The sequence below is a fragment of the Toxorhynchites rutilus genome, chromosome 2 (assembly GCF_029784135.1).
Source record: "Toxorhynchites rutilus septentrionalis strain SRP chromosome 2, ASM2978413v1, whole genome shotgun sequence".
Classification (NCBI taxonomy): domain Eukaryota; kingdom Metazoa; phylum Arthropoda; class Insecta; order Diptera; family Culicidae; genus Toxorhynchites; species Toxorhynchites rutilus.
Genome location: NC_073745.1, coordinates 99,369,531 through 99,386,919, shown reverse-complemented (window position 1 = coordinate 99,386,919; position 17,389 = coordinate 99,369,531). Strand labels below are relative to the sequence as shown.

The following is a 17,389-nucleotide window of genomic DNA, read 5'->3' as shown; positions in this document are numbered from 1 at the left end:
AGGACTATACAAAGGGGACAGCTTTTGTTAAATATATATTTTAAATATATTGTTTGATTTTCTTCTCCTACGTGAATACCTACCTATCTACCTGAAAAAAGGATTAGTTTACTGTTTACTCTTTATGAACATGTTGGTGGTTCTGAAAAGAAACTTTGGCATTGTGTTTTTGCGTTTTTTTCTGAAACCTTTGTTCTTATCTACGCCGGGCAACTTTTGGCGTATGCACATATCGTACAATCAAAATGATGGCTGTGATAGGGAATACATAGGTGTAATAGTAGTAGTAGTAGTACATAGTAATACATAGCTGGTCATCAGCGCGCGTTTTGTACTCTAGCGGTACACACTCACAGGATAGAGACAAATCGGCAGACTCAGCCAAATGGTCGAGTCCAACGAGACGAACGAATGAGCGTTAAAAGGGAGCGATGGCAAAAAAATACATTCATTACGATTTGTTCGCTCGTTGGATTCACATGCAGGCTAAAAAGGGTCCTTTTCAGGATCACAAAATTATCTTCAATCTAAAGAGTTTATTGTTTTGTTATCACTCGACATCCCCATCTTGTTCGGCTAAACCTTTCTGTTTAACGATTGCGTTTGTCACTCGCCACAGCTTTTACAGTTGGAAAATTTCTTCCCATCCAGCTTTGTGACATGTTGTACAGTAAATTACATTCAATGCGACGTGCCGAAGCGCCACTCAGTGTCACATTGGAGGCGATTTTAACCTGGAATTGAACATTTGCGATGACAGTGGTACAGTGTCGACTTTCAATGTGGGGTCATAATTTGGATCTCTATGTTTACAAAAATGTCCAACTAAATAAGTCGCATTACATGTCCGTCCAATTAGCTAAATGTCGAACTAATTGTAAATTACTGTACTTTCAATCTGGAAACAATTTAAGAATTGGTGAAAATTGAATAATCAGGAAAGTCCCCAACTATCAATAAGCTCAGAACAACTGCCAAATTCACATACTCATCATATCCTGGCAAACAAATTATGAAAAAATCAATTTGTGTTTTATTATTATTTTGGATATTGTTTTAGAAAGCATTGAACTGTATTTCGTAAACTCTTTTTTGAAAGGTTTAATGGCCCTGAAAAGCGCCTTGTTTTATGAAATGGTTCCAATTTAGAAAACTTAGTACTCGTGGTTTTGAAAAAAACCATTTCGAACGTCCTCGATGCCGCCTTGTTCTGGATTTGCCACCAAAGCAGTTTGTATAAAGAACAAACTTTTTTCTTCTGCTACCTGATGCCGTTTTGTGATTGCGTTTGCCACTCGCCACTCGCTGCAACTGCCTGTTGTCTTGATGTCCACCGAACCGAATGTGTTCTGTTCCGAATGCGGGGTTTCTTATCGTCGCGAGCAGCTTTGCCAGCTAACTCGATCACTTCGGCGGCCGAAACTATATAACGCCGGCTAGGTGGACTGGTGCACTGGTACTAACGCGCTCGGCCTAGCTACCCTTGCGGGGAACTCAAGATCAACACGGTTCGAGCGGGACTTTGCCTTTCCCTTCACTTTTCCTCCTTTACCAGACATGGCTGCTTGGGTTGGTTTGTTGATGTGTTGTGATGCGAACCGATGTGGTGTACGGTTTGGATGAGAATGATCGTTACGGAAGGAAGGAAGGTCTTGAATTATAGAGACTTTAAACTTTTGCAGTTCATTCGTCTCTAGCCTTGAGAAAAGCCCTTTGAAAACTCTACTCTACTCTACTCCAGCGCTACCACCTCCGCCCTCTTGCCTTGAGAAAGGCACTCGATCCCTCGCCGTCCATCCCGTCCAGCAACGATGTTGTCCAGTCGGTGTCCACACAAAGAATGTGACTGGGGTACGGTTTGGACGAGAATGATGATCGTTACGGCAGCGGAGCGGGGATTTTTAAGCTGACTGGCTGGCTCGAGAATTACGCATGTGTGAGACTGCGACCAATGTTTCGTTCATTTTTTTTTCTTTTTCCTTTCCAATCGTGCTTCATTCTATTTCGCTGCTGCTCTGGCTGCCCGTTTTGGTCGGTACGATTTGAGGAGCACAAAATGGACCAATCAAAAATGGGCACATAGTGCATTTGGACAATGCTTGATATTTCACAATTATTCAATTATTTATCTCAATAAAAATGAAATCTTATTCGTTATGATAGATGCGTAGATATATTTCCTATCAATTGATGCAAAAACCTTTGCGATCTATTGAGAAATACTCGAGTTATAAGCGTTCCAAATCTTGCATTTTTTCCTACTTGTTCAGTGCCTAAATTTCCATTTCACCCCCTATATCTTCCGGTTAGACGTAGTCCTACGTCAAAAAAGTTTGGGCCTATCCGAGTTGTGCAATTATTATTCTCATTCTCAGAAAAAAAGACTTGTAACTTGCTTTTTCTTTTGGCTTTTTATCTGCCAAGCGCAAAGAATAATGAAAACCGAATCACGTGTCGGAGTCGGAGTTGCCAAATGTGATATAGTTTGTTACGATCATTTTCCCACAAAAGTGCCATATGTTTTTGGTATGATATATTCATAGAATCTTCGCAATCGATTGAACACAATATTCCATATTCTCCAATAAAAGTGCATTCATTCATCGTCATCGAATACAGTATATAGAGCAAGTACGTTCGGTTGAATTTATTTTTTTATTATCATTGGCAACACTGTACAGTTGGTTGAAAAATTATTTCTATTCTAAGTTTCTAAGTCAGTTGATTCCATTCGGATTCAACAGAGAAGTAGTCCTGAATTGAACCCGAATTCATTATTATCGTTGCCCGCTTATTTCACAAGCGCAAGAAACTCGACCGAACCGCTCTGGGCGACGAAAGTGTTAAACCAAGAGAGGACTGAAGACTGTTGACTGCATATCTGAACTGTACCAAACATCGAAACCATTTTCGAAGCCTGCATACAAGTTTGAACCGCATATCCCGTTTCCGTTCTACTATAGCGAAAACTACTGCACAGACAACCCAGCAAACATTAAATCGTATAATTTTGCACGTGCCAAGTCTTACAAGAAATCCGAATAAATCAGAATCGCATTTAATATCAATCAAAGTATGTATCGTGTATATTTGAAATCGCATAAAATGTAAAAACTCGATTTTATATATCATTATCAAATTAAGTCGCAATTCGGTATATGTAATAAACATCAATTTTATGATGTACATTGTCGTAAAATAAATTTAATCCGCATCATATGCGTATATTACGCTGATGCAGTTTGTGTGTCGTATAAGCGTATAATTTAAATCGATTAGGTACTGTAGTAAATCGTGTTGCATGCTGAAGAAAATCATAAAACAGTAATCATATTAGATCCTAATAAAGAACATATTACATCATATTGAAATGTCAATGAAATGCTGATGCACTCGAAAGTTTTAACCGCTGTTGAATTAAATTTCAGATATCCGCGCGAGATAGCTGGTGGATGATAATCCAGACGACCGGAGTTCGAACCCACATCGGAGCAGTTTCTACCAAACATCAATCTGTGTCATTTTAAACATTCATATTCCACTCCCAACATAAGTCAATTATTATTTCTACGAACATAAATACTCATATATAAAAATGGCGATTCGAGAGGTTATAATAAATATTTCACGAAAATATTTTGCGCCATTTGTTTTTTTTTCTATGTCTGTAATAAATCGTATATTAGTATGGCAAAAGTCGTATTTGGTGCTTTGACAATTCATGAATATATTTATATTAGATCGTAATTCAATTCCAACATAATCACTATTATAGCCGGTCAAAGTTGCATATTCATCCAAACAAATTCGGTAAGTATGTATGCCATGTATGTATATGGTCTCCACTTTTGCATGCATATGCCAGTTAGGCGCATTATATGCCAACCAAATTTTAGGGCATATGATGTTATATATACGTTTGTTATGCGATTTAATGTTTGCTGGGAAGTGCAGAGCGAGATGTGATACAAGAAAAATTGCGTCATAATTCGGTCGCCGTTTGCGGAGAGCAGCGACTGGGAAAAGAACTAAAACGAGAGTGTTTTTGTTTCTCAGTGGACATTCTTTGTGTGGACACCGACTGGACAACATCGTTGCTGGACGAGCTGGACGGCGAGGGATCGAGTGTCTTTCTCAAGGCAAGAGAGAGATAGCCTTTCTCAAGGCTAGAGACGAATGAACTGCAAAAGTTTAAAGTCTCTATAATACAATACCTTCCTTCCTTCCTTCTCACTGGAGCGGTGTTGCTAGTAAAACTATGCGGTCTATAAAAATATATATATTTCAAGCGATAGCAGCGTTAAAAACGAAAAATATAATCTGACTACCCTTCCCTTAGCCTCTATCGAGCTATATAATCATATAGTTGTAGTTAGTTGATCGTATTACCCATTTGTATGAAGTTTCGTTCAGAACAATATTGTATCTGGCCGGTTCAAACGGTGTTTTTCATTTTCTTTCCTATGTTTCTCCATGTAACGAACAATTCGTTTATTTGTTCACAAACTACAGTTTCTTAAGTATCACTACCTGAGCATTCGTATTGGACATGGAAAAAGAGGAATATTGTATTTTGATCAAACATAGTTTTTTATGAGAAAAACTCTTGAACAATCAATGCAGTGGTTGACGAAATGTCATTTCACTTCTGATCCTTCGAGAACAACAGTTTATCGGTGGTTTAGTGCATTTAAAATGGGTTGTACAAGCACCGCAGATACACCTCGCTCTGGAAGACTAAAATAGGCTACGAATCCAGAAACCGTAAAACAAGTGCATCGACTTGTTTTGAACGATCGTAATGTGAAGTTACGCGAGTTAATTGAGGCCGTAGCATTTCGAAAGAACGAGTGGGATACATTTTGCACGACTTTTTGAACATGAAAAAGCTATCCGCGCGATAGGTGCCGCGTTTGCTAACCGTCGACCAAAACCTGTATTGATAATTCAACAACCGGTTTGGCGTTGTTGAAGCGAAGTGGACTTCTTTCGGCGCTTTATGACAATGGACGAAACGTGGATCCATTACCACACTCCTGAGTCCAATAGGCAGTCTGCAGAGTGGCACTGAGGCATATTTCGAAGACTTAGACGTTTCGTACTACAAAAATGGGATCGAAATGTTGGAAACTCGCTATACTAAGTGTATCGCCCTCGAAGGAATCTATGTTGAGGAATAAATACAGCTTCGCTCAATAAACGATCGTGCTAAAAATCTCAAGTATTTATAAACAAGTATTTTTTATTTTTGGTTGTGATTTTTCGGAAGTTTTTGCTAAACTGATGATGAATGGGCCATTTATTTTGCCGGTTAATATAGAATGTTGTAAAAAGGCTATTGTTTTCCAACAGATTAAACGTTACGCTTATTGGCATTGTAAATACACTATAAATGAATAATAAATAAAGCACAACTCTCAGACAGTTTTGTTATTACTTGACTTGGTATTGTTCGTGCCTATATGCGTACAAAAAAGATCGCCATATTTTTCAGCTTACTCACCAGCAAACACAAGTCAGGCGGCCGAACTTTATTGGGTACTTACGTATTAACGCCACAGGAGCCAAAATACTATAGAAAGCAATTTTCTTGTTCGAACGGACGCTCAGTTATCTTTTGTATTGTGTTGCCTTGTTGTTTGCAGTGTTTTTGTTATTTTTTTAGTGCTACGAAAATGCGTATTTGGGATTTGCGGTATTTACGTATGAACGCCACCGCAGCGCAATTTTCATTCTAAATTAGGATGCAATAAATGTTTCTATGGTGGTTAGACACTCCTCCCCTCTCTTGGGGGGGGGTGTGCTGCCATACAAATGAAATACAAATTTCTGCATAATTCGAAAACTAATCAAGCAAACAGAACCAAATTTGGCATGTGGAGGTTCTAGGGAAAATTCGGAAAACACAACACAAACAATTCGCATATGTTCTACAATTACATATTGACAAACGTTTTTAGTCCATTCGATGTTTGCGCTAACGAAATTGATCTTCGTTCGAGAATGGAAATGGATTTGAATGTGATAAAACGCACTCCTATGAATAAAAATGGATCGCCGAATGTGTTGATAAAAGCAAAACTCGAGAGATGAATTCTCGCGTAACTTTTGAAAAGGTCCTATGTAACAAATGTAAACAAATCGAGTTAATAGATGCACGCTATTAGTCTTCAATCATTGAATGTATTACAAAAACAATCGTTCACGTATCTATCTTCTTCATCTTTTTATCGCCGATACAAAAAATATCCAATGTACAGATTCGGATTTAATGCGCCCGGCTGTTACTTCGGACGCCTCTTTTCTCCGACGCTCGGAACGTCCGAAGTAACAAAGCAGTCAAAACAATACGAAGTCGTACTTCGGTCATTTTGAGTTTTTGTTTCTTACAGGTGTTGTTACCGATTTTAGTGCAATTCGACGAGTGATAACAATAATAATCTGCCTTTAGAATGAAATGCTGTTATTTGGATTGTTGTTTAGTAATTAGTTTCAAATTCTTATCGTGCAACGTAATATGTCCAATGTACAAATGCGGGCAGTCAAAAGGTCCAATGTAACATTTTTCGCTCCTAGTCTTCAACTTTAATCTCAAATCACGGAACAACAGTTACGATTGGTTGTTCAGAGTTATTCTTGACTGCTAGTGGTGAAAGTAGCGATAAAGATCGAAAGCTTTTAAGACAATTCGCGGGATAATGTTTGGGTCTTCAACTTCGTTTTTCTCGAGTTGACGAAAATGTTACATTGGACCTTTTCAAAAGTTACGCGAGAATTGTCGGATTTAGGGCTCTCTTTATTCTATCATATTTTCTGTATCAAACATTTATTCCATGTAACGGAGAAACATGTTATTTGCAAGTGGTTGAAAAATCTTGAACGAGAATTGTGTCTGAAAATAATCTGATATTATAATGACGAGTTTTGGTAGCAGACTGGGTATTTTATAGTAAAAGGTAATTTTAAACGGTAGATTAGAAGATCAATCAATGAACAATTCTGCGATTTGACAAATGAACAGCGTTTAGTAAGAAAACGTGGATGTGATAACGAAAAATAAATTTTGGGCGGGACGAAGTTTGCCGAGTCAGCTAGTGTACAATAAATATTGTAATCCAAACCGAAAGCTTTGTATAACCTTCATTCGTCCGGACTTATAAGAATTGGTATACATCCTACAGCATTGAAATTCCATGCCGAGCATCATGAGCACATAAATAGCAATAGTTCTTTTATGATAACATTTCATTCCTAGTATTTCTAAAAACCAATAGCAGCCGACACACCCACATCCGACACGTCGATCAGATCGAATTCCGAATGACCACCGATCAGCCTAATAAACCGATTTGTCTGCAATGTCATGTACCTTCCACTATATTGTACCCCGCAAAAAAAAACAAACCCAAAAAAGGAAAATAAAAATTCTACTCAAAAATCCACGTGGTGTTGGCTTTGTTTCGTGTGCTGATTTGCAATTCACAAACCGTCTCTGCATTTCGTCATTCGAAAATTCCTACATTGGACAATGTTTTCAGTTTCGCAGCCGGGACTCCGGATTGGCTGATTATCTAACCTGGTACAAGTCGGCAGCCAACTATTTGGCAGGTCAGACCAGCGGTTCTCGCAAATAAATGTACTTCCGCAAGAGGTATGACGTTGGAATCCCCTTTTTTGGCAGACTACTTCTACTCCTCGTATGAAACTGGCGAGGTAATCCAAAAGGGAAGCACTGATCAAACACAGAGAACAAAGAAAATTGATGGTTTTTTTTTGGCTTTGTGACGCGAGCAAAAGCTGATTGAATTTCAAATGCGACAAAGTGCTTGTATCAGCAGGAAGTAACGTTAAAATTGGCAAGCGACAAACTTTACACCGAAAGCGAATACTGGTTTTCCTATGTGAGCCCATAAAGAGGGAAGAAATTGGGACGACCTCAAAAATGGAAATTCGATTGGGATCTAGTCTTTGACAACCTGCATCAACTTTTCTAAGAATTATGCATTTTAAATTGCATGAAACACAGATTGATGCAAGTTGGGAAGCAGTTGGGCGAAGAATAATTTCCGTCAATTAATAGTAATTTCCTCATCAAGAAAGTGTCGGTCCTTATTATGATATAGAATTTATGGAACGTTATAATTGAGCTGTTGTTTCGTTTCTCCCTCCCCAGGAAAAATTGCTCAGCAAGCTCGAGGAAAGCGAACTTGAACCACCCACATCGCAGGAGGATGAGTGTGTCATTTGTATCAATGCCCGGGCCACAATGCAAACCTCTCCCTGTGGACACAAGGTGGTCTGCCGGCGGTGCTTTGTCAAAACGATTCAGAGTGCGGTTGCACAGCGACTGTTGCCGTTGCGGTGTGTCATTTGTCGGTAAGTGCCTCATTTCATTTCTCATTTGGCCACGGAAGATGCATTGAAAACTATTCCGATCGATTTGCACAGAGCACGCATCAACAGACTCACATCGGGCTCCACATCCTGGCGGCTGCAGGGTTCAGCCAGTAGCTACTCGATGGGCAGCAAAAGCTGGAGCGTTCCCGGATCGGCTAGTTCGTACAGTGTGGATGCCGCGAGAGTGACCCAATCGGCCAGCCTCTACTCGATGAGCTCCGGCTCATCGTGCATGTCCGGTATCTCGAATATATCTAGCTGTTCGGGCACCTCGGGAACCTCCGGTATGTCTTCCTCATCCTCGAACAGTGGAACTACGGAAAGTGGATCATCATCACAGCAACAGCCTCCTCCTCATCATCATCATCATCACCATCAGCCGCAGCAAAACGGTGGCCACCATCATAAACACAGCAATGGTACATGTTCCAACGGTTGTTTGGGAGCAATCCCCCGAAATCCTGCCTATCAGCATCATCACAAGAAAGGACAATACTATAGTAAGGTAGGTTAAGGGTGGACTAACCTTCAAGCATTAGTTTTCGAGTATGGACATTAGCTTGCAGCCATGAAAGTGTTCCAATTTGTCGTTTGGAATTACTTTTGTCCGGTGAAGTTTGAATCTACTATTATGAAAACTATATATTGAGTATTGTTTTTCAGGATAAACACTTCCCGTTTCTAATTATTGAATGAGACATATTATTCCTATATGTACAAAATCATAATCAGTATTATTACCCGCTTCATGGTTAGAAATCCTAAATTCAAAAAAGAAAAGATTTTTTCCAAATGACCCTATGTAAAAGTAACGAGATTTCTAAAGAAAAAAATGCTTCAAAATGCTAAAAATCAAACTTTTTTTCACATTTCTATACTTCGAAAAACATAATAAAAAATGACAGAATTATTTTGGGTACATGTTCAAACCTGAAAAAAAACTGATGCTGATGACGTGAAGATTAATGAGTTTCTCTCGAATTGCTTGTAATTATCATTATTACCTCTTTTTAGAACCGCATTCCGGAGATGCCAAATCGTTTACCGCCAATTATCGAATTTAAAAGCCCGACCAGACACCGGACGCCATCACCTGTTAACCCGGGGGCCAGATTCAAGTGAGTATCATTCATTGTTACAAATAAAGATGTTTCTCGGGCTTTCGCATCTCAGGTGTGCCAATAATTATCGACCGTCGAGCCGATACTGGTTCCATTCGCACCGTGACGGAAAACGCCAAAATACAGGCAGCACGCATTACCTATAATGTGGAAAAATTCACAGCAACTATCGCATTTTATCACTGAGAATTTGAAGCTAATGCATCCGCTTGTACTCATTCAATTGATTTTTCTGATACTGGTATAAACGTAGAATCATTTGTGGGAGTGGGTCAAATTTTGTTCATTATTTTTGAGCAACGCCTCTCAACCATTAGTTCATTGGCGTAAAGGTAAACTTAGCCAAACGAAAACTCGCGGTATTTTTTTGACGTAGAACTACGTCTTTCATTAAGGGTGCCAAATCAGAAAGCAGGTCACGTTTTTATGAAATAAAGTTAACGTTAATAATTATTTTTGCCGTGAACGGATTCAGGCGATTTACATACCAAACGAATCGGAAATTCCCCAAGATTTGTTTGATATGCTATACATAACAATCCCATAGTCTGTATATGGTTTAAATTGATGAAAATTGGAATTATTCCCATTTCCTCATACATTTGTTCTGTCCATTTGAGTGCTTTCCCGAACAGAGCTGTCAGTAACGAGCAACTTATCGATGAGCAACGAAGGGGAAATCGTAAGATGTAAAGTCTCCGTGAACAAAGAAAAAGAAGAAGAACGAAGGGGAATATTTGCCTAGAATATAAACAGTGGATCTTGCTGAGGCAAACTTCATTCTTCGTGAGGACACCGACTGGACAACACCGTTGCTGGGTGAGCTGGACGGCGAGGGATCGAATGGTTTTCTCAAGGCAATGGGGGTGGTGAAGGAGGATATGAGGAAAGAGTAGAGTTTACTAAGGGCCTTTTTGAAGGCTAGAGACGAATGAACTGAAGAAGTTTGAAGTCTCTTTAATTCAACAAGGAAAGGAAAGAAAGGCAAACTTTCAGTATCGTTTTAGATACGAAACAATGAACATCGCTTGTTCTTCCTTGTTTTGCGCCATCACATGTCTTCGTTTCGGATTGAGCCGTGGACGCGACCAAATTACTCACTCGTTGATGTCTCTGGCATTGCAATCATTGCATCAAACCGACGCCATTGAATTAATATTTTGAGCTTCACAATTGTGTGGGGAATCATCAAGATAGGCTATCGTCAGCACACCAAGAAAATAAATGTTCTGGATGTTGTCAGTGATTTGGTTTCGCATGACGGTAGGAAAACTTTCTCCACAAAGGATGACAGCTAAGCTGTTCTTGACTGACAATATTAACAGAAAGGCTTCTGTTGAGAGGAGCGCGAAACAGAGATGAGTGTGTGTATATTTAGTTGCTTCAAGCCATCGATATATGAATAAAGGGTGTGTCACATCAAATTGCATCACGGAAAAAACGCTGTAGAAATTCGCCCAGTAGACCGATCCTTTTGAAAGTTTTAGACAGTAAAATAAAAACTATTAAACAACTTTTGGCATTTTCTTTTTATTCATACTTCGAGCCCAAGCCCGTATGCTCGCACCTTCCTCTTTACCCCGTCCATAAGGTTCTGTACAACGTCAGGTTGTAGTTTTTTTTTGAACAGAAATCCATTTTCTCTTGAAGTCCGTCTCCGATTTGACAACTTTTGGGTTCTTCCGGAGGGCCTGCTTCATAATCGCCCAATATTTCTCTATTGGGCGAAGCTCCGGCACGTTGGGCGGGTTCATTTCCTTTGGCACGAAGCTGACCCCGTTGGCTTCGTACCACTCCAACACGTCCTTTGAATAGTGGCACGAAGCGAGATCCGGCCAGAAGATGGTCGGGCCCTCGTGCTGCTTCAATAGTGGTAGTAAGCGGCGCTTCTGTAGGCACTCCTTAAGGTAAACCTGCCCGTTTACCGTGCCGGTCATCACGAAGGGGGCGCTCCGCTTTCCGCAAGAGCAGATCGCTTGCCACACCATGTACTTTTTGGCAAACTTGGATAGTTTCTGCTTGCGAATCTCCTCCGGAACGCTGAATTTGTCCTCTGCGGAGAAGAACAACAGGCCCGGCAGCTGACGAAAGTCCGCTTTGTCGTAGGTTTCGTCGTCCATCACCAGGCAATGCGGCTTCGTCAGCATTTCGGTGTACAGTTTCCGGGCTCGCGTCTTCCCCACCATGTTTTGCCTTTCGTCGCGGTTAGGAGCCTTCTGAACCTTGTATGTACGCAGGCCCTCCCACTGCTTGGTCCGCAGGACGAATGAACTTGACAAATTCAGCTTATTGGCGACATCCCGGACCGAACTTCTCGGATCACGTCTAAACTGCTTAACTACGCGCTTGTGATCTTTTTCACTGACGGAGCATCCATTTTTGCCGTTCTTCACCTTCCGGTCGATGGTTAGGTTCTCGAAGTATCGTTTTAGTACTCTGCTGACCGTGGATTGGAAGATTCCCAGCATCTTACCGATGTCCCGATGTGACAACTCCGGATTCTCGAAATGAGTGCACAGGATTAATTCACGACGCTCTTTTCCGTTCGACGACATTTTTCCAAATTTACGAAAAATTGACAGTGAAGCATGGCCGACGTGATTTATACACTTTTATCTGATTATAAGCGAAAGCTGAGGATATAATTCCTAAAAATTAAATTTCTACAGCGTTTTTTCCGTGATGCAATTTGATGTGACACACCCTTTATTTGTGTGCGTACGTGCGTGCTCCATAACCCGTACGTAAAAATAGTGCATCTTCACTACGCTGAAACCTTATTTGCAATGATATATATAAACAAGGAGGGGAGATAGCGGGAGTGAATTATTTACGCTAGGGTATTAGTAATGAAATTCTGGTGAGACAAATATTCAGCCATTTTCCAAGCAGTTAACATTGTTTGTTTACTGTCATCATGAAGGCTTCGTTGGTGCCTTTGACATTGCATCAATGCATTGAACTGACGCTATGGTGGAGCAGGTATTAAGGTTGTGCACCAAAAAAATATTTGGAGAATACCAAGTTATTCAATAAGTTATAATAAGTCATTAATGTTTTTGGGTTCGCATGCAGATAGAGTTTATTTCGCTTATTTAGTCACCAAGAAAGTAAATGTCGTTCTGGAATTTTGTATGTGATTTGGTTTTGCTTGCCAGTAGCAAAACTAAGGATGACAGCTGCGCTTATCTCGAGCATGTATTGTTCTACGAGCACAAGAATGAACCATCAAACAATTATCGTCAAATGATTCTACAATAAAAAAAAACATTTCAGGGCGACCAAACTGGTAGAATGGTTATTTCAAAATTTGCCTAGCATTATAAAATAATATCCGCAGTTATAAACAAACGACTTGAATTAAACTACAGCGTAGTTCTGCGTCAACAATGTGGTCGTGTCTTGTACACAACCTCCTATAATTTTTGACGTAGAACTACGTCTTTCATGAAGGGTGACAAATCAGAAAACAGGTCACGTTTTTATGAAATAAAGTTAACATTAATAACAATTTTTGCCACGAACGGATTTTGGCGATTTACATACTAAACGAATCGGAAATTCCGTAAGATTTGTTTATTATGCTATACAATAGAATCCCCTGGTTTGTAAATGGTTAAAATTCATGAAAACTTTAAGCGTTTCCATTTTCCCATACATTTGTTCTGTCCATTTGTGTGCTTTCCCGAACAGAACTGTCAATAACGAGTAACTCATCGACGACCAACGGAGGGGAAATCGTAGGATTTAAAGTCTCCGTGAACAAAAGAAAAGTAGAAGAATGAAGGGGAATACTTGCCTAGAGTATAAACAGTGGATCTCGCTGAGGCAAACTTTCATTCGGCATCGGATTGTTGAGCAATCCAGTTCACTTTGCTTTCGCTGCGCTTCGATCTAAGATTGGACCCCACCAGTGGTAATCCAACTTGGATATCGTCGTTTGGTTTTTCTGTTCGCGTTATTCGTATTGTGTGCTTTTCTTTCCGCGTCATAAATTGGACGCTTCGCGTAGTGTGTGATGAGCAAGAAGAAGAGGAAGGCAGGCTCGAGCCCTGCAAAAAACGAACGCATTGTCAGGGGCAATAAAATTTCGAGGCAAGCGTCATCTAAGGATGCACGCGATGTTGGTGCAGTGAAAAGTGCTCGCACTGAACCAAGCCTTCGCGAGTGTGACACCGCATCGAACAACATCGAAGTAGGCGATTTCGGCGCGTCGGTCGAAAATGTAAACGCCGTTACCCAGGCAGCAACCAAAATCAAGCTTCCCCCGCTGGTGGTGAAGGCGGTCGCTCTTGACAAACTCATCAGCGAATTCGCATCGATGGGTGTTACAGCAGAGTACAAGCTGTGTGGCATAATTCAGTCTTTTTCCAAGCAGTTAACATTTTGTTTTCCGTCATCATAAGGGCTTCGTTGGTGCCTTTGAGAATGCATCAATGCATTAAACTGCCGTTATGTAGAAGCAGACGTTAAGGTTGTGCGCCAAAAAAATATTTGGGGAATACCAAGCATCTTGAATGTCTTACTGGAATGTTATAAGTTATTTGGGTTCGCGTGCCAGTCGTAAAACTGCCTTCAACTAGGATTGCATTTGCGCTAATATTGATCATAATGAAGCATTGACACTGTTTTCGAGGTTGTTATTAACAAAAAGAGTTTATTTCGCTTGTTTAGTCACCAAGAAAGCAAATGTTCTGGAATTTTGTAAGTGATTAGGTTTCGCTTGCCAGTAGCAAAACTTCCTCCACTAAGGGTGACAGTTGTGCTTCTCTCGAGCATGAGAAAATTATGCAACTCTTTTCGAGGCCAGTAATATTAACAGAAGCATTTCTTTTGAGAATAACGCTAGTAGTGTTTCAAGCCACCAATGTAAACCAAGAAATAAATTACGACATACGATCAGCTAGTGCATTGTCTTGCGAGAGCAAGAATGAATCATTAATCAATTATCGTCAACTGATTCTACAATGAAAAAACCATTTCAGAGATTATTCTACTAAGCAGTTGTTTCTAAAGTTTCACAGCATTATAGAATAATATCCGAAGGTATAAACAAGCGACTAATATAAAATAACAGCGTAGTTCTACGTCAACAATGCGGTCGTATCTTGGACACAACCTCCTATATTTTTTTTTATTTCCATATCGGATATAATTCATCAGAATGAGAGATAAGTGAGAGATAAGCTGACTATCAATTCACATCGAAGAAATTGGTGTTCGTCGTTTCATATCCAACGTTTGATTTCATCCACTTCTGTCGCTTCTTTCTGAGCCTTTACCCACATATATTTTTCAGTTTTCTAAGATTTTACTTTACGATTGCTCAGTATCTTTCGATCGATCGAATTTCTGAAATTTTCGAACGAAGTTGTTTCTTTAGTCCACAACTACCATTTTGACTCAGATCCCGAACACTTCATCTTAAAAACTAAATTTACTGAACACCAACGTTGTTTTGATACCTATAAATGTTATCATCCTTCCTTCCTAAATGGCACTAACGTTCCTAGAGGAACTTCGCCGTCTCAACGTAGTATTACTTGCGTCATTTTTATTAGTACTTAGCTGAGATTTCTATGCCAAATGACACGCCTTGAATGCATTCTGAGTGGCAAGCTCTAGAATACGCGTGAGCACAGTGCAAGTTGGAGGAAATTTCTTTGAAGAAACCTTTCCTCGACCAGAACGGGAATCGAACCCGAACTCCCGGCAATGTTAGGTGTGACGCTAACCACTCGGTTATCATACGGTATGTTATGTTGTCGTGTGTTTGCCCTAAAGAATATCGGGGTTTTCATTATTCAATTATTTATTACATTGATTTTCAATAAAATCAAATGAAACACAGATTTCTACATTACTCGAGAATTAATCAAGCAAATAAAACTAAATTTGGCAAGTGGAGGTTTTAGGGTGCAAAAAATGATTCTATGGTGGTTAGATACTCCTTTCCCTCTCTTAGGGGGGGGCTGCTATACAAATGAAACACAAATTTTTGCATTACTCGAGAATTAATCAAGCAAACGAAACCAAATTAGGTATATGGAGGTTTTAAGGCCCAATAAATGTGTTCACGGTGGTGAGACACTCCTCCCCCCTCTCTAAGGAGGACTGCCATACAAATGAAACACAAATTTCTGCATTACTCGAGAATTAATCAAGCAAACAAAATCAAATTTGGCATTTGGAGGTTTTAGGTTGCAATAAATTATTCCATGGTGGTTAGATACTCCTCCACCCTCTCAAAGGGGGGGGGATCTACCATACAAACAAAACAGAAATTTCTGCATTACTCGAAAATTAATCAAGCAAACGAAACCAAATTAGGTATATGGGGGTTTTAGGGCGCAATAAATATTTTCACTGTGGTTAGACACCCCACCCCCTCTCTTAGGGGGAGCTGCCATACAAATGAAAGACAAATTTCTGCATAACTTGAAAACTAATCAAGGAAATGCAAAATTTGGCATGTGAAGGTTTTAGGGGACACAAAACGTTCCTATGGTGAATAGACACTCCTCCCGTCTCTTCAAAAACTAATCAAGGATCCAAATTTGACATCTGAAGATTTTAGGGGACACGAAACATTTCTATGGTGAATAGACACTCCTCCCCCCACTCTAAAGGAAGAAGAGGGGAGGGGTCTATATTTATTATCCACATTATCTACAGAATCCACACAAATTTCACAAAGCAACATTCAACGTCATAAGATATCATATTTGCATCATTTGGCGATACAATTATTACAGTCTCCACAGGCAATATTTGGGACGAGGATAATATCGGCTCTTTCAACTTAAGTTTTAGAATGCACTACAAAATGATGACTTCTTATCGTATTCAGCTAAATTTAATACATAATTATAGAAAAAAGGCGACCGAACGATTAATATATCTTTAGGGACGGTTTTATTAATAAGGATGTTTATGTAATAATAATAGGAGCACCGGTAAGTTTCTTCGTTTTTTTTCTCAAAAAATAATGCTTTATTCTGCAAAAATGGTTACAAATTTAATATTCAAAGTATTGCCCATCGCTAGTCATAACTTTTTCCCATCTTTTTGGCAATTTACGGATTCCTTCGCGGAAAAAATCGGCCGGTATGTCGGCTAACGATCATTTTGAGATCGACTCCATCAAAATTGGAGATGCGCTGGTCAACCTGGGCATGTTGCATCGATCGGAAAAGGTAGTAATCGGACGGAGCAATGTCTAGAGAATGCAGCGGGTGGGATAAAACCTCCCATTTAATCGATTCCAAGTTTGTTTTGACCGGTTTCGCGACGTGCGGCCGAGCGTTGTCGTGCTGCAAAATAACTTTATCGTGTCTTTGCTCGTATTGTGGACGTTTTTGCTTCAGTGCACGGCTCAAACGCATCAATTGTTGTCGGTAGAGGTCCCGTGTAATGGTTTCATTCGGTTTTAGCAGCTTATAGTACACCACACCCAGCTGCTCCCACCAAATAGACAGCATAACCTTCTGGCCGTGAATATTCCGCGGGGCCGTCAATATTGAGACATAGCCGGGGTATCCGGAGTATTGAGACATGGCCGGGACAATCCTAAACGTCGGGTACGTTTCCCGACGTTTAGGATTGTCGTAATAGACCCACTTTTCATCGCCAGTAACGATTCGATGCAAAAAACCGTTCCTTTATGCCGTTGGAGCAGTTGTTCGCACGTGAAAAAATGGCGTTCGACGTCTCGTGGCTTCAATTCATACGGCACCCAATGTCCTACCTTTCGGATCATTCCCATTACTTTTAAACGATCGGATATGGTTTGCTGAGTTACTCCAAGTGTATCTGCAAGTTCTTGTTGCGTTTGTGACGGATCTTGAACGAGTAAAGCCTCCAATTCTTCA

General features: G+C 40.0%; 1 protein-coding gene across 4 annotated transcripts in view; it reads left to right on the top strand.

Annotated features, from left to right (window-relative positions):
• Positions 1 to 17,389, top strand: part of LOC129764540 (ensconsin) — a 246,086-nt gene that overhangs the window by 199,474 nt on the left and 29,223 nt on the right. For all 4 annotated transcript variants that reach the window (XM_055763732.1, XM_055763733.1, XM_055763734.1 and 1 more), the window contains 3 exons: positions 8,174 to 8,376; positions 8,449 to 8,902; positions 9,412 to 9,515. In XM_055763732.1, the coding sequence (XP_055619707.1) occupies positions 8,174 to 8,376; positions 8,449 to 8,902; positions 9,412 to 9,515 (761 nt within the window). The remainder of the gene's footprint in view (positions 1 to 8,173; positions 8,377 to 8,448; positions 8,903 to 9,411; positions 9,516 to 17,389) is intronic.